Here is a 28,000-nt window from a genome sequence, read left to right on the forward strand (position 1 = left end):
CACATGTCACCTGAAACTTACAAATTTAACATTATCAAAGAAGGACTGCTTCTATACTCTTACAAAGACCACTAGAAAGAAACAACAATTAAAAAGCTAAGAAACTGTCTCAAAGGCATTATTTTTTGTTTTTACAATCCTTCCTCCCCAGTAGGTAATGTTATTAAATAATCCAATCCATTCACAAAATGGCTGTCTGCATCTACTCTGGTGTAGTCTGCATATTTATGCATGACTGAGATGAGAGTTTCCTTAACATTGTTATTTCGATAACTTGAAGCTGTTCTGTTACCTCTGGGCTCTCATCCTCTCCTATTTATACAGTGAAGCCCATGGTAAATAGAAAGAAGCTCAATATCGGCTTCTCCCTCCATAACCCCCACTTCCTCCACTGCCTCCTGGACCATAGTTTCCTCCACCATATGGTCCCCCCTTGTTCCTGCTACCACCAAAGTTTCCACTCTTCATTGGACCATAGTTAGTAGGTTGCTGATTATAATTTCCAAAATTATTAAAATTTCCACTTCCATAATTTCCTCCTCCATAGTTGTCATAACCATCTCCGTAGCCCCCACCCTGGTTGCCATATCCAGGTCCTCCACCAGCATATCCTTCTCTTCCTCCTCCATAACCAGGGCTACCTCCAAAATTACCACCTCCAGGTCCTCCTCCATACACATTATAGCCATCCCCAAATCCACGACCACTTCCATATTCATCAGATCCTCCTCTGAAGTTACTTCCTTGACCTCATTTAACTTTAATCACCTCCTTACAGGCCCTGTCTTCAATACAGTCACAGGTGGGGTTAGGGCTTCAACATATGAATTTTGGAGGTAAGGGGGGCACAATTCAGTCATAATAATATATTAACAAACACTTTTAGTAAATTGGGATAAGTGGGCAGATTGCTCTGAGGACCATAAGTAGGAGTGGCTAACTCTGTTTGAGGGAGTTTGGAAAAACCTTGGTAGAGGTGGTGACATTTGAACTGAATCCAAAAGAATAAGCAGAGGGGAAAATTATGGGAGAGTAGTTTGTTACTGCATCCTACGTGCTGAGAGGTTGATTGGGGGTGTTAATACTTTAAAGATTATCCATTTCATTATTGTATACTTCTGATTATTATAATGTTCTTATATTGATATAAAATAGAATTCCCCGTTACTCTCTCTGTCTCTATTTGATGGAGAAGACAAGGTGATTTGTATGACATATGACAAGATAATCACTCTTGGGCAATCTCTTCTTTAGGCCAATTCTAAGATTATATCCACATTTCTGGCCTTCATTGGTCTTTCTAGTTTCTTCCTGACTGGTCTTTCCAGCTCCATTTATTCATTCACTTATTCATTCATTCAGCCATTACTTACCAATCTCCTACTGTGTGCAAGGAATAGTTCTTAGGTCGGGGGATAAAGGAAAAGTTTTTGCTTGTGGGACATATGTTCTATTGGTGGGAGTCAACCAAAAAGCAAACAAATATGTCAGTTGATGGTAAGTGCTATGGATACAAATAAAGCAGAGTAGGAGGGAATAAAGAGTGCTGAGATGGAGTGAAGAGAGGTTCCTGTCATTTTATGAAGAGTGGTCAGGGAAGACCTCTGATGAAGTGATATTTGAGTAGAGACCTGAAGGAAGTGAGGAAAGGAGTCATTGGATACCTGGGGGAAAATGTGTTTTTAGGCAGAGTGACCATAGGTACCAAAGCCCAGAGGTGGGAGTGTACATAGCCTGTTGGTGGAAGCCATTGTGCCTGGAGCAGCGTGAGTGAAGGAGAGAGAAGTAGGAGACCAGGTCAGAGATGTAGCAGGGTAAGATGGGGGGTGGAGGAGGAGGACAGAGATAAGATCATGTATGGCCTTGTAGGTCTTCATAAGATCTTTAGCTTTTACATTGAGGGATTTGGGAAGCCACTGGAAGATTTTGAGCAGAAGAGAGTGATGTGATCTGAGACTTACATTATAAAAGGATCATTCTGGGAGGCAGGAGTGTATCTGTTAAGAGTCTATTGCAATACTCTAAGTCAGAGTTTCTCCACTATTAACATTTTGGGCCAGATAATTCTTTGTTGCGAGGGGCTGTCCTGTGTATCATAGTATTATTAGTTGCATTCCTGACCTCTACGCATTAGATGCCAGTAGTACCTCCACAGTTGTTTCAACAAAAATTTCTCTAGACATTGCCAAATTTCTCCTTTGGAGAAAAATCTCTCCCCCCAAGCCTCCAAATATTGAGAACCACTATTCTAGGTAAAAGTTGCTGATGGTTTGGACCAAGGCAGTAGCAGTAAAGGTGATGAGAAGTGATTGGATTGTAGATATATATTGAAGGTAGAGTTGTTAGGATTTGCTGGTGACTTTGAGGTAAAGGTGATAGAAAAAGTGGAGTCAAAGATGAATCAGATTGGGATTTCCCTGGTGGCGCAGTGGTTAAGAATCCGCCTACCAATGCAGGGGACATGGGTTCGAGCCCTGGTCTAGGAAGATTCCACATGCTGCGTAGCAACTAAGCCCGCGAGCCACAACTACTGAAGCCCATGCACCTAGAGCCTGTGCTCCACGACAAGAGAAACCACTGCAATGAGAAGCCCACGCACTGCAACAAAGAGTAGCCCCTGCTCGCTGCAACTAGAGAAAGCCCGTGTGTAGCAACGAAGACCCAACATGGCCAAAAATAAATAAATAAATAAATAAATAAATTTATATATATTAAAAAAAGATGAATCAGATTTTTGGCTTGGGTAATTGAAAGAGTAGAATTGCATTGAGAGGGGGACAGGTGAAGAAGGAACAGATTTTTGGATCTGTTAAGTCTGACTGTCAGTGACACAGGTTTGTCTTCTGTTGTCTTTAAAAATGCTCTGTTTCTTGAAAGTAAGAAGTAGGTCTCCTCATATTTTCATCCTTTGTGACTGCACTGTATCTGGCATGTAGAACAAATTCAGTAAATGGTGAATGAATGATGAGATTATTTACTATTTCCTTGAATGTCTAGATTATTTATTATTTCCTAAACAGAGCTCATGCTTTTTCCTCCTTTGGGCCTTTGCTTTTGTGGTTCCCTCAAGGGGATTCTCAACCCTCACCCCCATTCTCAGTACCTCTATTTATGAAAATTCTACTCCTTTTTAATACCCAACCCAAATACTGTCTCCTTCACAAAACTTCCACCAGCTCTACAGATGTAGTTGGTGTCTCCCTTCTCTGTACTTTTTGCCTTGTTTGAACTTCGTGTACATTTTGATTTAGTTAGTTGCTTTGTATCTGACTGGCACTGAATAGATTTTTGCCTTTTTTCCCCCTTTTCCATCCTTCCATTGCTTATTTCTTTTCTTGAAGTATTTTGGTAAGCCATTATTGTTATTTATTTATTTTATTCTCCACCTCATTCCATAGTCCTTAATAGACAACTGGCTCTGCCATGTAATTACAAGAAAGAATGGTATATTGTATATATGTGCCACATCTTCTTTATCCATTCATCCGATGATGGACACCTAGGTTGCTTCCATGTCCTGGCTATTGTAAACAGAGCTGCAATGAATATTTTGGTACATGACTCTTTCTGAATTATGGTTTTCTCAGGGTATATGCCCAGTAGTGGGATTGCTGGGTCATATGGTAGTTCTATTTTTAGTTTTTTAAGGAACCTCCATACTGTTCTCCATAGTGGCTGTATCAATTTACATTCCCACCAACAGTGCAAGAGTGTTCCCTTTCCTCCACACCCTCTCCAGCATTTATTGTTTCTAGATTTTTTGATGATGGCCATTCTGACCGGTGTGAGATGATACCTCATTGTAGTTTTGATTTGCATTTCTCTAATGATTAATGATGTTGAGCATTCTTTCATGTGTCTGTTGGCAATCTGTATCTCTTCTTTGGAGAAATGTCTATTTAGGTCTTCTGCCCATTTTTGGATTGGGTTGTTTGTTTTTTTGTTATTGAGCTGCATGAGCTGCTTGTAAATCTTGGAGATTAATCCTTTGTCCGTTGCTTCATTTGCAAATATTTTCTCCCATTCTGAGGGTTGTCTTTTGGTCTTGTTTATGGTTTCCTTTGCTGTGCAAAAGCTTTTAAGTTTCATTAGGTCCCATTTGTTTATTTGTGTTTTTATTTCCATTTCTCTAGGACCTGGGTCAAAAAGGATCTTGCTGTGACTTATGTCATACAGTGTTCTGCCTATGTTTTCCTCTAAGAGTTTGATAGTGTCTGGCCTTACACTTAGGTCTTTAATCCATTTTGAGTTTATTTTTGTGTATGGTGTTAGGGAGTGTTCTAATTTCATACTTTTACATGTACCTGTCCAATTTTCCCAGCACCACTTATTGAAGAGGCTGTCTTTTCTCCACTGTATATGCTTGCCTCCTTTATCAAAGATAAGGTGACCATATGTGCGTGGGCTTATCTCTGGGCTTTCTATCCTGTTCCATTGATCTATATTTCTGTTTTTGTGAATATTACTCAGCCATAAAAAGAAATGAAATGGAGGTGTTTGTAATGAGGTGGATGGAGTTAGAGTCTGTCATACAGAGTGAAGTAAGTCAGAAAGAGAAAAACAAATACAGTATGCTAACACATATATATGGAATCTAAGGGAAAAAAAAAAAAAAAAAAAAAAGAGGTCATGAAGAACCTAGTGGCAAGATGGGAATAAAGACACAGACCTACTAGAGAATGGACTTGAGGATATGGGGAGGGGGAGGGGTGAGATGTGACAGGGTGAGAGAGTGTCATGGACATATATACACTACCAAATGTAAAATAGATAACTAGTGGGAAGCAGCCGCATAGCACAGGGAGATCAGCTCGGTGCTTTGTGACCACCTAGAGGGGTGGGATAGGGAGGGTGGGAGGGAGGGAGATGCAAGAGGGAAGAGATATGGCAACATATGTATATGTGTAACTGATTCACTTTGTTGTAAAGCAGAAGCTAGCACACCATTGTAAAGCAATTATACTTCAATAAAGATGTTTAAAAAAAAAAAAAAAAAAGAATGGTATATTAGATGACTATTTTAATAGAACCAAAATCATCATTGTTGACTGACTTCCTCCTACATTTTTTTTAAAGACTTTATTTTTTTAAATTATTATTTTTTATTTTGGCTGTGTTGGGTCTTCGTTGCTGCGTGCAGGCTTTCTCTAGTTGCGGTGAGCAGGGGCTACTCTTCGTTGGGGTGTGTGGGCTTCTCATTGCAGTGGCTTCTCTTGTTGCGGAGCACAGGCTCTAGGCATGCGGGCTTCAGTAGTTGTGGTGCACGGACTCAGTAGTTGTGGCTTGCAGGCTCTAGAGCTCACGCTCAGTAGCTGTGGCGCACGGGCTTAGTTGCTCTGCGGCATGTGGGATCTTCCCGGACCAGGGCTCGGACCTGTGTCCCTTGCATTGGTAGACAGATTCGTAACCACTGCACCACCAGGGAAGTCCCCACTTCCTCCTACATTTAACTGGTAATATCAGAAGTTGTAATTCTCAATCAGTAAATGTATTGGTCTTAAATTATTTGTGGTTGCACAAGAATCAAATAAAAACAATCATTTTCAAATCCTATAGCCACTATCAGTTGAAACCTGTAATGTCTAAACAAAATTTGCTAATTATTACTGATCATTAGCCTTTATATAGTGTTAACAGTGGTTGCAAACTCATATGCTTGTAGAAGTCAGCTGAATGACCTGAAAGGGCCTGATTAGGCTAAGATGACTACATAGAAAAAACATCACTGGTCAAGATCCATGGGTTGAATGAATAGTTTGTGAATTATTTACTTTGGAAAACCAAAGGACTATATAAATGCAAGGAGTAATTGCACTTAAAACAAGTTAACTGCTAACTTGTTGTGTAAACTTGGGCCTGTTATTTGATATATGTAGGATTTTATTTCTTTCTTTGACTATGTAGTTTAGTCTTTTAAAGTTCCTTCTACCTCATTTGATTCTGCTTTTTCATTTCTTTAGCTAATAGTTTCTTCCTTGATTATAATTTACTAGCCCTCAGTAATAAATAAAATGCTGGCTTCTTATTAATATACCTCAATTTCATGAGTCTTGTATTTCATCAGAGGAAGCCATGGTTAGCCAAGCTTCCTATAGCGGTACCCACCATTGAAAGAGACAGCATGTGAGCTGGCTGGTCTGCATTCTATAACCAAACCAGCATCTGGTTTTTGAGAACTGAAATCTAGAATAGAAGATACCTGAATTTGATCTTCCTTGCTAAAGACATTAGTGGTCCTGCCTTATACTATATGATACATGTTTTGTAGTTTCTTCCATCTTATCCTGTTTATTTTGTTCATTCAGTTTTCTAGTGCAGTATCTTTTACAGTTTTATGTATGCCACTCTCCCTTATTAGTGGTGATTCCTGGAGTCATAGGCCATTTCTAGGTCATCTTTAATCCCTGTAACCAAGTACAGGCAAGGGTACATGGTAGATGTTTGATAAATGTTTGAAGAGATAGAATACTTACTAGATTTGCAGGTGATAAAGACTGGAAGGAAAAACTACTATGCTAGATGGCACAGAGAGAGAGAGAGACAGAGAGAGAGAATGAGCGAGCGAGAGAGCGAGTGAGCTTGAAAAGGTGGGTTGAAGCCAAAAAAGATGAAATTTAAAGTGGATGGCAGTGAAGTTCAATATTTTAAGTCTCAAAGAAATGGCAAAATATGGGGAGCCTAAAGGAGACCTAGCCTGATGCTATTCTTATGAAAATTGTGGTTTTGGCTGCCTAAGGCCAGTGTCAGCCAAAGGCACTGCAGTGACTAAAAAGCTAGTGCAGCTTCAGACTGAATTATTGGAAGTACAAAGTATAGTTAATGGAGGTGATAGTCCAACTACGTTCTATAGGGGATAGACTGCACTTAGACTATCACCTTTCCCATAGGGTACCAGGCAGTAAGAGGGTCATTGCAAACAGTACTGTGTTTAGTGGAAGGTGCCCTAGTTGCACCAGGGTCATTGCAAACAGGACTGTGTTTAGTAAAATGTGCCCAGATCACTCAAAGTAGAGTTTGAACTGTTCCCAGTCTGCAATGAGGTAAGCATAGAAATTGAGAGAGTTTAGAAACTTTTACAATAATTTGACAGAGTAATTTTAGGTCTAATGAATCTAATGAAAAAGAAAATAACGTTTATCTTATATGTCTTTTTTTGTTTGTTTGATACTTGCCCTTTATTTTTTATTTTATTTTAATAGACTTTATTTTTCGAGCAGTTTTAGGCTTATAGAAAAATTGACCAGGAAGTACAAAGACCTCCCGTGTACTCCATCTCTCCCACTCCTCCCAGCACTTCCTCTATTAACATCTTGTATCAGTGGGTACAATTGATGAATCAGTATTGATACATTATTATTAACTAAAGCTCTTTGTGTTGTATATTTCTATGGGTTTTAACAAATGCATCATATCAGGTATCCACCATTATAGTATCATACAGAATAGCTTTACCACCTTAAAAATGCCCTGTGGGGACTTCCCTGGCAGTCCAGTGGTTACGACTCCGAGCTTCCACTGCAGGGGACATGGGTTCCATCCCTGGTTGGGGAAATAAGATCCCGCATGCTGCGCTGCACAGTCAAAAAAAAAAAAAAAAAGCCCTATGTTTCACCTGTTCATCCCTGCCCCCACTTTCTTAGCCCCTGGCAACCACTGATCTTTTTGCTGCTTCTATAGTTTTTCCTTTTCCTGAATATTATATAATTGGAGTCAGCCTTTTCAGACTAGCTTTTTTCACTTAGCAGTATACATTTGGGGTTCTTCTAGGTGTTCATGGCTTGATAGTTCATTTCTTTTATTGCTGAATAATACGCATTGTATGGATGCTTGTCTATCCATTCATCTATTGAAGAATATCTTGGTTACTTCTGAATTTTGGCAATTGTGAGCACGGCTGCAATAAATATTTGTGGACAGGTTTTTCAACTCATTTGGATAAATACCTAGGAGTGCAATTGCTAGATTGTATGGTAAGCCTATATTCAGCTTTATAAGAAACTGCCAAACTGTCTCTCAAAGTGGCTGTACTATTTTGCATTCCCTCAGTAGTGAATGAGAATTCTTGTTGCTGCACATCCTCTCCAACATTTGGTGTTATCACTCTTTGGGGTTTTAGCCGTTCTAATAGGTAAGTAGTGGTATTTTGTTGTGTTTTAATTTGCAAGTCCCTAATGACATATGATGTTGATTATCTTTTCATGTGCTTATTTGCCATCACTATATCTTCTTTGGTGTGGTGTCTGTCCAGATTTTTTTGTCCATTTTTTGATTGGGTTGTTTGTTTTCTTATTGTTGAGTTTTAAGAGTTCTTTGTATATTTGGAATATAAGTCCTTTATCAGATGTGTGTTTTGGTAATATTTTCCCAAGTCTATGACTTGTCTTTTCATTCTCTTAATACTGTCTTTGGCAGAACAGAAGTTTTAATTTTTAAATAAGTCCAAGTTATCAACCTTTTCTTTTATGGATTGTGGTTTTGTTGTTGTGTCTAAAAAGCCATCACCCAATCTAAGGTCATCTAGGTTTTCTCTTTTGTTATCTTCTAGTCATTTTATAGTTTTGCATTTTACATTAAGGTCTGTGGATACATTTTGAGCTAATTTTTGTTAAAAGTGTGAAGTCCGTGTCTAAATTTTTTTGCAGGTGGAGGTCAAGTTGTTCTCGCACCATTCATTGAAGAGACTGTTCTTTCTCCATTGAATTTCCTTTGCTCATTTGTCAAGTATCAGTTGACCGTATTTGTGTATGTCTATTTAGGGTCTCTATTCTGTTCCACTGATATATTTGTCTGTCCTTTCACCAATAACACACCACCTTTATCACTGTAGCTTTATAGTAAGTCTTGAAATTGGGTAGTGTTAGTCCTCTGATAGATATCTATATGTAGCTATAGTTATATTGATCAGATACGTTGCCTAGGCTACATCCCAGACCACTTGAGTCAGAATCTCTGCTAGGACTTCAGTATATATTTTTAAAGCTTCCCTGGTAATATTGATACACAGGGCGAGTTAAAAACCACCATACTCAAACCATAAACTTCTTGAAGGTGTGGTCCTGTTCGATGGTGTGTATGTCTCTGGTGGCTTGTACAAGATGCTTAAACAGTTATTGAATGAACAAATGATTAAAAGAACTGAGTGTGTTTATTCTGGAGAAGAGAAAATGTGCATGGCCTTGATAGATCACCATATACACATATCTGAAAGCCTTTAATATGATTTGGCGTTGAAGGATGTTTTCTGAGTGCTCTAGTAGCCAGAATTGGAAGTTCACAGAGAGGCACCTGGCTGAATATTAGGAAGCACTGTCTCATAGTGCTCGTTGCAGATGAGCTTTCTGTTCCTGCATATTCCAGCAGAGCCTATCTGTAAGAGCAAATGCTGCATGGGATGGGAAGTTGCGTAAGATCAGATGTTATGATTATTGATGATTACTTTGAAAAACTATGTCCAAGACTGCGGACTCTTTTTGGTTCTCCTCTCATTCATAAGTTGAAGGACAAGGGTGTGGGCCCAAAAGAACATCCTAAAACTACTTTGAAGCTGAGTTCTCGTAGTGCAGCAGATCCCTCCAGTCTGTATTACTGACCGATTCTCTGTGTGGGCAAGGGGGTCTTCAAGAAATTTCTTGTCTCCTCTACCAAATTTGAGACTTTGATAGTTGGAATAGCACAAGTACTCAGGGTCTGGGAAAGGTGAAAAAAACAGAAGAGCTCTTTCTGTCCTACTGGAGTTCTTCCTCTACATCCTTCCGCAATTAGATTACTTTGGGCATATCAAATGGAGGTGTAGACATCTGTCAGGGAAAATTTCTCTCTAGCACACTTAAATTATTGATCAGACATAATGCTGGTTACCTGCTCTTTGCCAGGCTGTAGGGAGAGGGATATGGTAGTCAATACAAAGATGACTGACATGGCAGAGAGAAATAAAGCATAGGCTTAGGAGTCAGACCAAAGTTGGAATGACTCAGCCATTTACCAGCTGTGTGGTCTTGGGGAAGTCACTGCCCTCTCTCACTCATCACATCCTGTCTTTTACCGAGTTCGGCTGCTGCTTCTTCCAAGCTGTATGTTTAGAATATTCTTGTTTCTTCTCATTTCTTCTTCCAATATGTTATTCTGAATCATTACTGTCTTCTTTTGCCTGGAGTTCTGAAAGAATCTACTGACTTGTCTTCTTATTTCCATAACTCTCCCCTCTGTTCTCCATTCAGCAATCAGTGATTTTTAAAAAATATAGATTAGACCTTGTCATTCTGCTTAAAACCTTCCAAAGCTTTCCGATTGCTAAAACCTAGAACAAAACCCAGACTCCTAGTTATGACCCACAAGAGACCCTGCATAATCTGACTCCTGACATCTCTCTCAAGAGCAAGGCATAGAGGGGTAGTTGACGAGGTAATTTTACGTCCTACGGAGCATTTGGAAATGTGTGAAGGTGTTTTTTTATTGTTTCAATTATCGGGGGGCACTACTAGCACTTAGGGAGTCTGGGCCAGTGTTGGTAAATATTCTGTATTGTTCTGCTCAGGGCCCTTTACAATGCCTGATTCACAATATGTGTTTAAGAAATACTGATTGTACAAAACCATATTCTTCCTGGAACTCAGTTTTGACACATGTGAATTGGTAGTGTGTCTACTTCATAAGGTTGTGGTGAGATAGACATAAGATTTTGTAAAGTACTTGGTACACAGGTACCTGCTGTGCAGCTGGTAGCTACAAATGGTAGGTGCTGTTGAGCTTTCTTTGCTTAGAAGCAGCTATAAGCATCCGCCCAGTGTTTTCCCTAGGGCATTAGAATTAGAACCTGACACCTTTGTTGGAGGCGGTGGGTGGGTGCATTTCATTCCTTGAAGCCTAATCTGATAGAATGCTAGGTTTGATTTGAGCTGTCCTGGAGTCCAGACCCAGCTGCAGAAACTAAGGCACAGGGGAGCTCTGGTTCTCTTCCTTGACTCTGGGGCCCACCCAGGAAGCTCTGACAGTCCCTGGAAAGCCTGGATTCACTGAGAAATTACCCCCTGCTGAAGACTAGGTTGGGGAGAATAGCTGAGAGGGTGGCAAGGTAGCAGTCTCCCCGCCTTCCCTCAGAGCCTCTTTGCGGAAAGGAGAAGCGCGGTTTTCTCCCGCCTCCTTCCCTCCCTTATTTCCCCGCCCCTTCTGCTTCGCCAACCCTGGAGCAGAGCTTTCGCTGCGCCCTGCGAGGGCGGGAGCGTGCTGCGCCCCGGAGCCAGAGCTGGGGCGGCCGAGCTGCTGGGAGCCCGGCCCCAGCCAAGTAGAGCCACCTGGGAGCCCAGGGTGCTGCGCGGCCGGCCAGGCGTGAGGGAGGTGCGGCTCTGCTACAAAAACCGTAGGCAGAGATGCCGGGGCCATCTCCCGCCACCAGGTAATGCTTGCCCACCCTGGGGCGCGCTCAGCTGCGCGGTGCTGGGGCGGGGGGCGGGGGGGACGTCTCTGCTGGCTTCCGGGGAGTGGTGACGCGGGTCCGGTAGATTTAGGGTCTCTTCCTTTAAGAGACCCTAAGTGAGAGAAGGGGTTTAGGGTGGAACCCCCAGATAAGCCCACCCAGGCCTAGGCCAGCACTGGAATCAGAGCTCTGGCTAGGGAAGGGTGTGAAGGGGAAGCTGGTTTTTGGGGAACTTGCTCTGCCTCAGGAGCCTTTGCCCCTTTGCAAGCACCCTTCTGCTTGGCGGCTAGGGTGATGCTTTCCTCAGCCTTGGATTAGCGGCTGGCCTGCTGGGACCATGGGGGCTTTTCTCTTGGGTGCTGGGGAGGGGCATTGTATTATAAATGACTTGTTAAGAGGTGGAGTAAACTGAGAGATAGGAGACCTGGGGTGGGTTGGGGGGGCTGGTCCTGTTCAGGTAGCCTCTGTGGGGCCTCAGTTTCCTTATCTGTGCAATGAAGGGCTTGACATTTTGTTTGTGACTCTGGCATTTTCAGGCTGTCAAACTGCCTTTTGGACAGGTGAGTTGGTAAAAGCCCTAGAATGGACTGCAGAAATGTCCCCCTCAACACTGTAGGAGATAGGCAAACTTGGGAAACAGACCTTGGAGGCAAACTTGGGAAACAGACCTTGGTACCCTGTCTTCCAGCCAGTCTTTTGAATGGCATCTTACTGGGCTGCTCAGGACCCAGTGACTTCATGGACGAGACAGAGGTTGAGAATGCTGATTATTTTAGTGTTGAGTATAGGTATATTGGGTGTAGGGAGATGGGGTTGGGAAGAAGCAGATCAAGGTATATTAATGGTTTTTCTCCAAACTGGCCAATTGTTTGATACTTGGGCATAAAGCTGCTTTAAACTTGGCTTCTTCTCTGGAGCTTCCTCCTTACTCTGTCAAGCTAATGACAGACCTTGAGGCTGTGTAATGTCTTAATCACTATAATTCTTTCCTTTTTGATCATCTGAAACCAAGAAACACATGTCAGGCCTGATACTAACCTACCTTGATTATTTTGGACTGCTTTCCTCCCCCCAGTTTTTCTGTGACTCTACCTCCTTATCATCTTCTCCCCACTTTTCTTTCTACTTCCTACTCCTGATCATTTTTCCTGTTCTGCCCCCTACCCACCTTTTCTCCCATCCCCACTTTCTCCCTTCTTACTGCTCCCCTTTCTAATCCCTTTCCTCTCATGCTTTGCCTTTCTAAACCTTTCCCCTCCATAGCAAATTTTTCCTGATCACTATCTTATGTACCATCCCCATCCCTGTCCCTTCATATTCACACGAACTACTCTTTAATTTTTATTATGGACTTGACATTGTATATTTATTTGCTTATTTCTTTGCTTCTCTTACTAATCCGTAAAGTCCATGAACACAGGGACTTTGTCCTGTTCAGCTAGAGTAGTATTGGTACACTGTAGATGCTAAATAAGTGTTTGTGGAATGACTGAATGTGTGTGTGTGTGTGTGTGTGTGTGTGTGTGTGAGAGAGAGAGAGAGAGAGAGAGAGAGATTGATTGATTGATTAATGTAGCTGCTGAAGGAGGAGATCATTCCAGGTGAGAGGAGGGAGTACAAGCAAAGGAGTAGAGAGAGAAGAGAGAATGAGAGGATGGCTTTTGATGGGAGAAGGGTCACCTCCTTCATTGTAACTGGGTGGTACAGTGCAGGGAAACATACAGATTTAGGAGTGGGAAGATAGAGTTCTTCTGCAAAGATTTCTGTTTTCTCATTGAAAGTTGGCTCATTGGCTAAGGGAAGGGGTGAATGAGAAGCCCAGTTGATGCTCATTTGAGGCAAGGTAATCATAAGTAGGGAGAGCCTCATAATTTTCAAGCTAAAGCAGTCAACCAGGTAATGTTCTGTAGGATACTCAGCTCTTTCAGTATAGAGACAGTTGGAGTGAGTTGAGCTCAACCATCCCAAAGCTGGGATTTTGCCAATTGAATTTGGGAAGGGAGAGGAGGCAAGGGGGTTGATTGTTCTTGTTTTTGTTTTTTATCAGATTTACCTTGCCTCAAATGAGCATCAACTGGGCCTCTCATTCACCCCCTCCCTTAGCCAATGAGCCAATAGTTTAACTATTGTTCATACTGTTATGAGCATGGGTGTACAGATAGCTCTTACAGACCCTGCTTTCAATATTTTGGGGTATATACCCCAGAAGTAGAACTGCTGAATCATATGGTAATTCTGTAATATTTTTAATTTTTTGAGGAACTGTTTGCTCTACTGTTTTCCTTAGTGGCTGTACCATCTTATATTTCTACCAGTAATTCATAAGGGTTCCAGTTTCTCCACATCCTCACCAACACTTGTTGTTTTCTGGTTTTTTTTTATAGTAACCATCCTAAGGGTATAAGGTGGTGTCTCGTAGTTTTGGCTTGCATTTCCCTAAATATTAGTGATGTTGAGCATCTTTTTATGTGCTTATTGTCCATTCATGTATCTTCTTTGGAGAAATGTCTATCCAAATCCTTAGCCCATATTTGAATTAGGTTGTTTGGTTTTTTTGTTGTTGAATTTTAGAGGGTTGATGGTTTTTGATGTTTAAGTGATTTTGTTGGACTATGTTTAGGGAAAAAAGGAAGTGACGGTAGTGGGGACTAACCGATAGTGGATTGGAGCTCAAAATAAAGTCTGGGAATTGTAGTGGAAGTTCTTGAACAAGTGAGCTACATGGATAGGAGGTTGTGTTTGGGGTATATATGATTCTCTCTAGATATTGGAGTCAATGAACATTTTGAGGATAAGGTCCAGGGTGTGATCATGGGAGTATTGGTTAACTTGGACTATAGGTCAGCAAATGAAATAGCCAGAGTGTTGGAAGGGTCATCATTGTGGCTGTTGAATCACCTAGAATGATAACTGGAAGGGTACAGAAGAACACTGATCTAGGGACCTTTGAGTGGAGTGTCCAGGAAGTAGGTATTAGGCAGCAAGGGAGTGTGATAGCAGCCAGTGGAGGCTACTCAAAGGAATAGAGGTTTTACAAGAGGAAGAAAAAGGAGTGGTTTGGAAATGGCACTGAAAATTAAGGACCACACTGATAGGTTGGGTGTAAGAGAGAAAACAGCCTTCAGTTGAGAGGGCTGCTAGAGAAGTCTCTTTCTCAGGAGATAACCAAATTTCTTTTAAGGCAAAGAGGCAAGGGGAATGAGCCCATGACAAACGGGAAGTTCCAGAGGAAACAGTGGGAGGGATCCAGAGTCAGGAAAGGGTTGAGGAATTTGGTCAGATTAGAGGACATACAGAAAAGGTTGGGTATGAGAGTTTGGGTGGTCAAGGCTGTCTGAAGTAAATGGACACTGGAAGCTTGATTAAATTAGTCGTGATTCTCTTTTAAAGGAGAGAGGGCAGTCTATTTTCATTCTGTTGTTCCTAATACTTCCAAGAGAATATGTTCCTTTGAGGCAGCATGTGGCAGTGTGGGAAATCATAGGATATGTTCAGGCAGATTGACTGGAAGATCATCCATCTAGGAGACAGCAGAATAGATTCCAGTGTTTCTTGGGAGGTTAAACTAGATCACCTTATTGGTTCCTTCAGCTCTCAGATTGTATGAGCCTCAGGTTTTAGTGATTATTTTCTCAGTGCAGGCCATCCGTGGGGAGGGCTGGAGGTTTGAAGCTTAAATTTGAATTTTTCCCTTAACTATTGGGAATAGCTCAACGGGGAATACAGGTCAGGAATTTCCAAAGATGGTAGGAGGAGGATTATAAGACATTTGGTGCTGATTTCTGTGAGTCACTCTAGTGACTATCTGCAGGGGTGATAGGGGTGAGGAAGATGTGTAGTATTATTGGTAGGGGGAGGAGAGGGTGAAGGTATAGGGTCAGCATAAGTTAATTTAAGTCTCTGACTCCAAATCTCTCTGCCTTTTCCATTTCACTTTGCTGGCTCTCATACTTCTCCAATTGTAGTGATCTTAGCTAAGTTGCATACCCCTATGGGTTTCATGTTAGAACTATGAAATAAAGATTTGGAACTAGCTGATTTTTCAAGATACTCCTGTGTTTTTCTTCTCTAAACCAGGCTGCCTTTTAGTCAGTGAACCGTTACTAATTACCTAGTTGTGCCAGGTCTGTGCTGGGTGGGACTTGGGGACATAGACATTAATCAGACTTAGTTTTGTCCCTTGACTTGTTCATGGTCTGGTGAGGTTGATATCATGAAATATGGAACCTGCTGCATAGAATTACGTATAAAATGCTATTAAATTTGGGGCAAGGTAGAAATAGGAGGGCTGTGTGAAGGTTTTGTAGAGGAAGTGAATCAAGCCGGGTCTTGAAGAATGAGTAGGAGTTTTCTTGGCAGACAAGTTGGGACATTTTAGGCAGAGAGAACAGTGTGGGCAAAGGCAGTAGCCTGAATGCAGATTGGGTTGGAATGACAAGTTTAGAGATAGAAGAGATGAAACTGGATAGATGAGTGGGGGATGAGAACAGGTGTTTTTTGAACGTCTATTTTGTGTCAGGCAGCATGCTAGGGGCTTTTATATATGCTTTTCAATTCTCATGATAGCTCTGTAAAATAGACAATCCTATTTGTATTTTAAAAAAGAGGAAACTGAGGGTCAAAAATTAAAGTAGCTTTCCTAACAGCTCAGAAAGAGCTTCCAGTTTTCCTCCCTGCTACCTCAGCAGTTGCTTTCTTGTTGCTAAACCAGTGCGAGTGGCTGGAGGCTGCATAGCGGGAATGTCTTTGACTTGTCAGAAGGACATCCCTCAGCAAATTCAAGACTATAGCATTCCAGGCTTCTGCCAAAGAAAACCTCCTGGCACAATTTAATTAAAGATCAGATTCTCATAACCAGGTGTCAAGGGCATGCAGTACTCCCCAGTCTTGGGTGGAGTGTTGATCATGCCAGTCTTAGCAGCTCTGAGTTGTTGGAACTGAGAAATGTGATTAATACATGAGATAGGTTTTATTTCTTTTTTCCTTCCCCATCTTCATTTAAATAATGGCCTGAGGTAATATTAAAGGTCATCTAGTCCAATTCCTTTGCCTCTGGAGTGAACAGGGAGGTATGGTGTAGTGGAAAGAGAGGTGATTCTGCAGTCACACAGACTTCATTTCAGGTTCCTGCCTCTGCTCTCCACTAGCTGTGTGACCCTGGGTGGCTGGCAGCATCTCTGAGATTTTGCTTCTTCTGATTTGTTCACTCTTTTATCCCCAGCACCTAACACAGTCTGGCAAACAGTAGGTGATGAATAAATATTTACATGAATGAATGAGAAAAATAATGCCAACCAAATAGATTTCCAAGTTTTCTTGTAAACTCCATTAATGTTAGTGGTTATTAAAATATCAGCCTCAGGTGATGGCTGAAACCCTATTTGTAAAGACGGTTAGTCCAGGAGGTTCAATGGGGATACTTTTAAAAGAATTTTAGCAACTTTGTTAGGCAATTTAGAGAACTAAACTCCAAGTCCCATTGTGTGAGATCAAGGCACCACAGAGTCGTCAGTGCAGATGGATAGCAGCTGGTCCCCTCCTCCAGGCAACACTTCTTTTCTCATTGTCATCCCTCAGCCTTTTTAAATCAACAGCGTCATCTTTTATTTTTAACGTGGGACATTCATTGTACAGATCTAGAACTGCTTAGAAAGGACCATTTTTCTGACTAGCGCTGTATGTGTTGCAGAAAATGAAAGGTCCTCTGTGATTGCTGTGTCCTACTTTTTCACCTTCATGTTGCGTTCTACCACATTGTACTCTCACACATGTTATTCCTATGGTCTGGGATATATTTGCTGTCATCGTTCTCTGTCAAAATCATTCATTTTATTGTCTGTTTTCCTTGGTCAAGGTAATATACCAATGCCTGGGCCTGTCCCAGACCAATTAAAATCAGAGTTAAAGCAGTGGTATTTCCCCCCCCCACCCCCGCCGCCCCTGCTTTTTAATTAGGAAAATCTGAAACATACAGCAAAGTTCAAAGAATTTTATAGTGAATACCTGTGTAATCACCATGTAGATTCTTCTACCATTAACATTTTCATGTTAACTTGCTTTATCACATCCATTATATATTATATATTGACATGTATATTATATCACATCCCTATGTTCATCCATTAATGTATCTTTTTAAAAATGCATTTCAAAGTAAATTGCAGATATTAGTATACTTCCTCTCTTAAGTACTTCATCTGGTGTTTTAAAAAGCTCCTAGGGAATTCTAATAGTCCAGAGTCAAAGACCACTAGTCTGACCTATTTATTCTTTAAGCCCCTACTCCTTTTTTTTTTTGGCTGCACTGCGCAGCATGTGGGATCTTAGTTTCCCCAGGGATGGAACCCATGCCCCCTGCAGTGGAAGTGTGGAGTCCTAACCACTGGATCACCAGGGAATTCTCCTAAGCCCCTACTCTTAACACCACTTCTTCTGTGAAGCCTCACTGATGACCTCAGTTTAATATAGTCTTTCCTTTCTGTTTCTTCTGACATTTTACTGCTTGTACTGTTCTACAGCACTGTTCACAATTGGCCTGACATTGTGGTTTTCTAGGTCCTGTCTATCTTGCTTACTAGACCGTGAGAACCTCTAGAGTTGGGAACATATTCATTTATTTATCTCTATATCCCTGGTTTCTGGCATAGCACCTTACAAGTAAGTACTCATTAAAAATTATTTATTTGAATTGTACTTGAATGAAGAACCTGCAACTTCAGTAAAAGGTGTACATAACTTTCACATGGCTGATTTGAGGACCAAGAAATTATTTATCTTCTCTGTTGCTTAGCTCGTGGCAGACATTTAGTAAATATCAATCTTAAGTCCAGCCCAAACATGTTTATATATTTCTATATTTGCCATTGGCTAGATTTGATGGATCTAAATGTAAATCAGAAGTAGCATAGTTTAGGTCAGAATAGGTACAGCCGGGTGAGGATTACCTCAAGTATAGTTGGAAAATCCTTTGGCAGAGAATCGGAAGACTTGAGTTCCAATCCCCACCTTTAAATTTCTGTGTGATCTTTGGCAATTTCTTTCTGCTTTTTGGACCTCCGTATTCCTGTTACGTGAGGGGGTCAGATTAGATGACCTCTAAGGTTGCTTCTGGCTTTGATGTTATGTGTATCTTAAAATCTTTGATTATCTTGGCTGTGATTTATACTCGTGGCTATGGAATCCAGATGTGGTAAAGTAGAAAGAAGTAGTTGTTGGTGAACATACTCCCCTGAATCCCTGACCGGTTTTGTTCAGTATGTAAAGTACCTTGTACATAGTGGCTACTTGAAAAGTGTTTTCTTTCCCTTTTTTCTACTCTAGCACTGTATCTTTATGCTTTTTATAGAAAAAGAAACATAAATCACTTCCCCTCCTTGGTTGCCTCTTGACCAGTGTCTGTCTAGAGACTGACTGCTCAGGAGGAAACAACAGTTTGCAGCTCATAGGTGAAGAGAACTCTATTCGGACTATAGCTAGTAAATAACAGAGCCAGGACTTAAACTTGTCTGATTTTAACTCCATTCATCTTTTTACTATGTCGCACTGCCAATGGCCCTTTTGAAACCTCACAGTGATCCTACATTTATTATAGAGTCATTCAGTTGATTAATAATTAGTACTTCAGTATAATTAGTTGCTTATAAATTATTAGGCTCCCTGAGCCTCTGGGGCATTGGTAACACATGGTCAATCTGTCTTTCTCTCTGTGTGTTATATCAGTTTATCATCTAGGATAGATAAAGGGGTGCCATTTGAACTATCATTCTAAATGTTGGCCTCGGGCTTAGCTTTATTCTGCAGCTTGTCAGAAGACGTTGGCTTCTCATCCTTCCAAATCTTTGACCTGCAGAGATTGCTAGAAGATTTAATATATATTTGGTCATGTTATTCAAGAGCTGAGTGTATTTCTTGCAAATCAAAACTACAATGAGGTAACATCACACCGGTCAGAATGGCCATCATCAAAAAATCTACAAACAATAAATGCCGGAGAGAGTGTGGAGAAAAGGGAACCTTCCTACACTGTTGGTGGGAATGTAAATTGGTACAGACACTATGGAGAACAGTATGGAGGTTCCTTAAAAAAACTAAAAATAGAACTACCATATGACCCAGCAATCCTACTCCTGGGCATCCAGAGAACACTGTAATTCAAAAAAAGATACATGCACCCCAGTGTTCGTTGCAGCACTATTTACAGTAACCTGGACATGGACTCAACCTAAATGTCCATCAACAGAGGAATGGATAAAGAAGATGTGGTACATACATACAATGGAATATTACTCAGCTGTAAAAAAGAACAAAATAATGCCATCTGCAGCAACATGGATGGACCTAGAGATTGTCATACTGAGTGAAGTAAGTCAGACACAGAAAGACAAATATATCGCTTATATGTGGAATCTAAAAAAAAAGGGTACAAATGAACCTTATTTACAAAACAGAAGTAGAGTCACAGATGTAGACAACAAACTTATGGTTACCAGGGGATAAGGGTGGGGACAGATAAACTGGGAGATTGGGACTGACACATACACACTACCATATGTAAAATAGATAACTAATAAGAACCTGCTGTATAGCACAGGGAACTCTACTCAATACTCTGTAATGGCCTATATGGGAAAAGAATCTAAAAAAGAAGAGTGGATATATGTATATGTATAACTGATTCACTTTGCTATATACCTGAAACTAACACAACATTGTAAATCAACTATACTCCAATAAAAATTAAAAAAAAAAAAAGAATTTCTTCTTTTTCCTATCAGGATTGAAATTTTGGACTTGTTTTCCTATAAACGAAGTTTAGAATAGTGTAGGTTTTAAAATGTGCTAATTATTGTGCTAGGTATAGATGGGCAAAATGACCTCTGAGTGGATCTATAAAGTGTAAAGAGAGTAAAGACTTGTGGAGAAGCCATAGGAAAGGACTGGGTGGAGGGCTGCAGAGAAGCTGGAAAGTAGTGTAGAAATATTAAGTCCAAGTAAGTTCAAAGGAAGGGTTCAAGAAGGCACAAACTTGTGTTCTGTGAGTATAGTTGAAAGTACTGGCAATGTTTAGCATTGAGAAAATAGATTTTGGGCGGTGGGGGGAGTCTTGAGAGATGATTTCAGGTACATGAAGTTCTGTCTGGGAAGAGGCAATAGACTTTCGCTGAGTAGCCCTCATATAGGATTTAGAAATAATAGAGGGAAGTAGTGTTTGTTTGTTCATTTGTTGTTCTTTTATTTATTCATTTGCTTGTTCATTTGTTCAACAAATCTTTACTGATTACCTGTTCTGTGCCAGGCCTGGTGTTGGGGATTGTGATGACTGAACTTTGTTCTTGAGGAGTTCATAGTCTTAAGTCTGTCAGGGAAGGGAAGTGCAGGGAGAGGCAAATGTATAAACAAATAATTGCAATTCATTGGGAGAAGATAAAACAATATAAGTGAGAACTCTCTAGATGAGGTCACCAAAGATAGAATAGGCTGACTTGTGAGACTGTGGATTTCCTATCACTGGAGGTTTTCAAGCACAGGCTAGATGACCTGGGCTGGAATGTGGTACAGAGTATTCAAACATTGTATTCCAACAACAGATTTTAGGTTTTAATAATTTAGATTTTTTTTTGAAAGTGGCGATCTACCACCTAGAGTTCTTCAAACACAGTGGAAGAACTGAGAAAAGCCTTATCAGAAAGGTTGATGAAGGCTTTCTTGGTGCAATCCTGGGCTGTCATCCTGAAAAGGAGTAATATTCAATGAAGCTTTTGGCTGAAGGACCTAAGAGGCAAGGAAGGGCCTGCTTAGGCTATCAGGTGGCTGCAGGGAGTGTAATTTTGGAACTGGCAGTCTGGAGTGGGAAGGTACTCTTGAGAGCTGGGCCAGTAGAAATTCTCTTTGGGGGAGCTGAGGGACTTGAGTTGGGGCTGGGAGGGAAAGCAAAGACAAATCTGCAAAATGAAACTGGAAGAAATGGATGAAAAGCACACCACCCAGAGAGTTACTCTAGATTAACAAGGTTGTCCTTGCTTACTTGATTTCTTTTGTTCAAAAAGAGAAGTAAGGAGCAGTTGGTTTGTCAGAGGTAGGTCAGGATGAATTATATAAACAGATGAAGTTTAAATTTGATCTTAAAAGATGAGTAAGATTTTCATCAGTCAGAGGAGGGAGAAATCACTGACAAGAAGCATTGGGGGTGGGGGTGGGGTAGGGCAAGAGGAGGGTAAGAGACTACTTAATTTGTGAGGCAGTTCAATATCAGATTGCAAAGGACCTTAAAATTTCGTCTGTACTGAATTCCTTAAAGGCAAGGTATATAACTCTGTCAAACTTTTGATTAATAGAAATATTGATTGAATCCACTGTTGAGTTAGATACTATACTAGGCTCTTTTGGATTACAAAGGTGACAAAATTGTGCCTGATCTTTGGGTTACATTCTTCCTGGTGAAGATAATTATAACATAGTAAAAATAAATGTGATAACCTGGAAATATACCCATTGCCTTTGGAGTGTGGAGGAGGAGACCTTAACTTCTTGAAGGTGAGAACATTTCATAAGGGCTTCATAGAAGAAATAGCAGTTGAAGGATGAGTGAATTTGAGGATAGGGAAATTGGCATTCTAAGCAGAGGGAACAGCATGTGTAAAGGAATGAAAGTGTGAAAGCTACAGTATACTTAAAGAAGTTGGAGAAGTTGGGTGTGGCTAGAGTATAAGGGGAATTAGAGGGAGTGGTAGTGGTGGGAAATGAAGCTGATGGTGGAATGGGTTAAACAATGGGAGGGCCTTCAAAAGCAAGCTAAGGAACTTTAGCTTTTATTCTGGGATGTCACTGAAGGGTTTTAAGTAGAGGTATGAGTGTTTTAAGATCACTGATGGCATGTGGAGAAAGGATTGAGGGAAAAAATGGATGCAAGGGATCATTTAGCTCTGCATTTATTAGAAAATGTTAAGACTCCTATAGATTTTGTCCATAGCATTTAAGTAATTAACTTCTAAAGCAGTGGTATTCAATTCTGGCAGGCACTGGGATCACTAAGTTTTAAAATTATAAATTTTGGGCTTAACCCAGCCATACTAAATCAGAATTTATGAGGGTCATACAAGGACATCTATATTTCTGAAAAGTTTTGGTGATTATTACACTGTTTTTTTTTTTTAATGATTAGAAACTTCAGTCTAAAAAGCACTGTTGTGTTTGACTCTAAGGAGCTTACATTCTAAATAGTCATGGTTAAAGATATCGTTTCCAGGGTAGCAGGAAGAATAATGAGAAACTTTATTAACTCTGGATATATTCATATTTATCTATTGTCAAGCACACTTATTTAAGGTAATAACATCTGTCTTTACTAAAACTACTGGTTCCATGTGATAGGGATTTCTTTTCCTTTTCTTTTAAGTTTTATTCCTTCTGTTTCCCAGAAGCACTGGAAATTGCCTGTAAATTCAGCACCATATAGGACAAGATGGTTAATGCATTGATCATCATATATTTAGAACAAGGTCAAATTTTAGAGGAAGGAGATACTGGAGAGATGATAAAGGCCAGGGGTCAGCAAACTTTTCTTGTAAAGGACCAGATAGTAAATATTGTAGGTTTGTGAACAACCTAAATATTTTAGCCCTGTTGCAACTACTTAGCATTGCCATTGGAACGTGAAAGAAGCCATAGACAATGTGTAAGTGAATGGATGTGGCTGTGTTCCAGTAAAACTGTTTACAAAACCAGCAGCTTTACTGACCATTGGTATAGTGATACAATTCCTACCAGAGAAGGAATGATTTTCCTAAGGTAACAAAATTAGAGCTTGGCAGAGAACTCACTGTGTGGAATGCTGTTGGCAGTTTTATTTAATCTTCATGTGAACGACTAAATGGAACCCAAGTGGTTAAGGAATTTCTCTAAAGCTTGTTAAGTAGCACAGGGATTCATACGCAGTTTAGCTGGGCCAAATTTCTGCCTTTTAAATCACATCATGATGGTTTTTTGTGCTCTCCAATGCCTTAGATAGGAGAATGAAGAGAAAAGCAAGAACCTTGTGAATTTTCAGCAGTGCTTGGCACAGAGTAGGTATTACATCTTTGAGTATGGTGGACTGAATAAGACAGCAGTAGTCATAGTATGCAGTGGAAGGGCTTGAGGTGGGTCCTGGAGGAAGGGTTGTAAAATTTGGATTCCTTTAAAATTTTCAACACATATTTCCTTTTGCTCAAAAAATAATAAAAGAGTTATGTTCTTCTTTCTGATTCCAGTAGCTGCTGCTGGTGGTGACAATGTCGAATAACGGCCTAGACATTCAAGACAAACCCCCAGCCCCTCCGATGAGAAATACCAGCACTATGATTGGAGCTGGCAGCAAAGATGCTGGAACCCTAAACCACGGTTCCAAACCTCTGCCTCCAAACCCAGAGGAGAAGAAAAAGAAGGACCGATTTTACCGAGCCATCTTACCTGGTGATAAAAGTACAGTATTTCCTTTCTTTCTCATCATTTGTATACTTAAAAAAAATTTTTTTTGTAACCTGAATAAAATATTTGTCCCTTCCTTGATTTAATTTTCCTTTAATCCCTTTTTTTCTCATTAAATATTTTCCTTATTCCTTATCTTCTTTTCCTGAAATGACTGTGAAGTCAAATGGAAAATAGACCCATTATTATACTCTATTAACTATATCTGACCAAAATTCTAGGAAAATAATTAGGCTCTTGCCAGATTTTGGGCAATCTGAAGCCACATATTTACTTACTTTTTAAGTTCTTAAACTGTTTATGACCTCACAAAATATAAGAAATATTGAAATGTCTTCATTTGGATATGGTTTTTCCCCCAAACTAGTTTCATTTGGAATGTCTTCTTTCCAGATTCTTTTTTTTGAAAAATTTTATTTATTTTTGGCTGCATTGGGTCTTCGTTGCTGAGCACGGGCTTTCTCTAGTTGTGTCGAGTGGGGGCTACTCTTTGTTGCGCTTCGCAGGCCTCTCATTGCAGTGGCTTCTCTTGTGGCAGAGCCCTGGCTCTAGGTGCGCAGGCTTCAGTAGTGGTGGCCGGGCTCAGCGGTTGTCGCTTGCGGGCTTAGTTGCTCCGCGGCATGTGGGATCTTCCCGGACCAGGCATCGAACCTGTGTTCCCTGCATTGGCAGGCGGATTCTTAACCACTGCAACAGCAGGGAAGTCCCTTGTGTCCAGATTCTTTTTTTTTTTTTTTTAATTAATTTATTTATTTATTTATTTTTGGCTACGTTGGGTCTTCGCTGCTGAACCCAGGCTTTCTTTAGTTGCGTTGAGCAGGGTCTACTCTTCGTTGTGGTGCACAGCCTTCTCATTGCAGTGGCTTCTCTTGTTGTGGAGCACGGGCTCTAGGTGCACAGGCTTCAGTAGTTGTGGCACGCAGGCTTCAGTAGTTGTTGCTTGCGATCTCTAGAGTGCAGGTTCAGTAGTTGTGGCACATGGGTTTAGTTGCTCTGCAGCATGTGGGATCTTCCCAGACTGGGGCTCGAACCTCTGTCCCCTGCATTGGCAGGCGGATTCTAAACCACTGTGCCACCAGGGAAGTCCCAGTACCCTTTCTCTTACTATTTCATTGAAGCTGGGAGGCATAGCTAGTAGGCTACATGGTAAAGTCAGAATTGGGATTCTGAAACAGTAGGCCAAATATGCCAAGTACAGTGGTGAATTGCAGAAAATATGTTGCAGAAAAATATACCTGCATAACTACAGATCAGGGGAGATGGTAGATAATAGTATCAATAACCAAATAGGGAACACAGGAAGAGGAACAAGTGAGGAAGGTTGATGGCTGGAGAGCAGGAAAGATGATGACTTAAACACATTGCATTTGAAGTGAAAAGATAATATTAGACACTTTGCATTTGAGACATCTTGACATAGAGATGTCTAATAGGCAGTGATCTTACATATAGGAAATGATTGTTGAAAAACTGAAATGAGAACTATTGAGGACTTTTATTGAGTACATTGGGCGTGCATCTTTGTGTTTACCCTTTCCTCTACCCCACCTTCATTGTGAGCTCTTTTGGGGTCTAGATAGAAGAGGCACACATAAGTTGCTTAACTTTTGTTTTCTGGCTAATTCATTTATGTAGTAGCTGCCAACTACCTAGGTGAGGGGCTATGATCTAGGTGATGTTACTCTACCATAGAATCTTCTCCCACATATATAGCCACTTTGTTTATCCCTCAGTTTAGATGTGTGCTTATTTTCAATATTGTGCTTTATCAACCATAATTCTTGATCTCTATAAATAAGTAGGCTTTCAGCCCAAGTTTCTACATGCAGTAAAGAGGACTTTTAAAAATAAAAAATAAAAAGTTGGAATTGTTCTTACTGACAAACCAGGAAGATGATGAGATTCCTGACCAATAGGCATCATCAAAATTAAAACTTTTGTGCTTCAGAAAGAAAGAGAAAAGATAACCCACAGAATGGGAGAAAATTTTCCCAAATCATATATCTGATAAGGACCTTATATCAAAAATATAAAGAGTTACTATATTACCAAAAATGAAAATATATGTCCACACAAAAACTTGTACATGAATGTTTATAGCAGCATTATTGATAATAGCTAAAAAGTGGGAACAACTCAAATGTTCATCAACTGATGAATGGATAAATAAAATGTGATATATCCATACAAATAAATATTAGCTGGTAACAAAAAGAAATGAAGTCCTGATCCATACTACAAAAGGGGGAGCCTTGAAAACATTATTATTAGTGAAAGAAGCCAGTCACAAAGGACCACATACTGTATGATTCTGCTTATATGAATTATCCAGGCAAATTCATATTATCCAGGCAAATTCATAGACAAAAAGTGAAGAGTGGTTGCCTAGGGTTGTAGGGGGATGTGAATGGGATTAGGGGACAATGGCTAAGAGGTATGGGGTTTCTTTTTGGGGTAATGAAAATGTTCTAAAGTTGATTGTGGAGATGATTCCCCAGCTCCGTGAATGTATTGAGTCACTGAATTTTGGACTCTATGGGTGAATTGTATAGTATGTGAATTATATCTCAATAAAACTCTGTTAAAAAAAAAAACAACTGATGGAAGTGTTTAGACATCATTGGGAACCGAAGGGATGACCTTATGTATTGAATGGGGAGATGGGAATTGGGATGTCGGTGTTGTAGTCTTGGTTCTCTCATAAATTGGCTGCCTGGTTTGGGTCAGTTACTTGTCTTTGGACTTCAGTGCCTTCATCTAAAATAGTAGAGTCACACAGATATAGGGAACAAACTAGTGGTTACCAGTGTGGAGAAGGAAGGGGGAAGAGATAATATAGGGGTATGGGAAAAAGAGGGTTATTATGGGGTTATATGAAATCATGTGAGAATGGATACATGTATATGTATGGCTGAGTTGCTTTGCTGTGCACCTGAAACTATCACAACCCTGTTAATTGGCTATACTCCAATATAAAATAAAAAGTTAAAAAAAAAAAAGAAATCGTGTGTGAAACCTTTGAAAATTGTAAAGCACTCTAGAATTTGAAGACTCTTTCATTCAATAAAAAACAATTAAAAAATTAGTCAAACCAGTAGACATATACAGTCTCTTATAGTTTTGAAATGCTATAATTACATAAATGAGATATAAAGATGAGGTTGGATCAGGTTGTATATGTACGTGAAACAAAACTAGGCCATTGTGAAGTACTTTGTTCAGCAATAAAGCTGTAGATGAAGAGGTTCTTCTGGAAATCCTCGCTGAGTAACCCTAGGCCAAATCTGGTCTGAAAATAAGTCTCATAGCTCAAGATCAAAGCTGTAGCTCTATAAATTCAAAGCATAGATGTAGAAAGCATAGAGTTCTAAGAAGTTCTTGTGAAACGATGTAGTGGCCTCTCTTTCACCACCTAGTTTTGTATTTCCTATACATACCCTGAGCACATAGGTTTCACTCCTTTGCTTTAAGACCTTAGATAGCTATAATTAATGCATACATCAAAATGAAATAAATGAATTTTTTCCTTTTGTTTGGAAACTTTATTCAGCTTGATTTTGTGCTTGTTGATTTTATCATTCAACCAATAAGCATTTGTTGACCTGCCACTTTGTGCTTAACTTAGTCCTAGAAGGATGCACCGCAGTGTTGGCAGTCTTTGAAGTGGTATGCCCTTCATGAAGTATTTGAGAATTTATACCAGCTATACAGAGAAATGGGCTAGAACTGGACTTAGCCTGGATTGAGCCCTACCTCTAACATTTATTAACTCTGATTTTTTGCCCTTTTACCTATTTATTTTAATCCCTGTATCCTTAACTGTAAAGTGGGGGAATGATTATAATTCCCATCCATCCCATATCATGAGTAGGCTTTTGTCATTTGACGTAGTGGATGTAAAAGCATTTTCTAAACTCTAAAACACTATACAAATATGAAGTTTTTTTTTTTTTTTTTAAGGGAAACCTCATTTCTTGTTTGATCCGATATCTGTAACAACTCATTTTCAGTTGGGGAGGCTGAGGCTTAGAGAAAAGTAAATTGATCAGGGTCTTACAGTTGGAAAGTGGCAGAGATGAGTATGGAACTAAGTCTTCCTAAAGTATCTATTACATCACAACA

The 28,000-nt window shown here is 40.1% G+C and overlaps 1 protein-coding gene across 4 annotated transcripts in view; it reads left to right on the forward strand.

The window, feature by feature from the left end:
* PAK1 (p21 (RAC1) activated kinase 1) overlaps positions 1-28,000 on the forward strand; it is a 155,416-nt gene that overhangs the window by 62,259 nt on the left and 65,157 nt on the right. The window contains exons 1-2 of one of the 4 annotated variants that reach the window (XM_061204107.1): positions 11,194-11,392; positions 23,662-23,872. In XM_061204107.1, the coding sequence (XP_061060090.1) occupies positions 23,683-23,872 (190 nt within the window). In that variant the 5' untranslated portion in view covers positions 11,194-11,392; positions 23,662-23,682. Of the gene's footprint in view, positions 1-11,193; positions 11,393-23,661; positions 23,873-28,000 lie in introns of those variants that run through there. The other 3 variants (XM_061204108.1, XM_061204106.1, XM_061204109.1) reach the window with 3 other exon arrangements.

The sequence above is a fragment of the Eubalaena glacialis genome, chromosome 10, assembly GCF_028564815.1.
Source record: "Eubalaena glacialis isolate mEubGla1 chromosome 10, mEubGla1.1.hap2.+ XY, whole genome shotgun sequence".
Lineage (NCBI taxonomy): Eukaryota > Metazoa > Chordata > Mammalia > Artiodactyla > Balaenidae > Eubalaena > Eubalaena glacialis.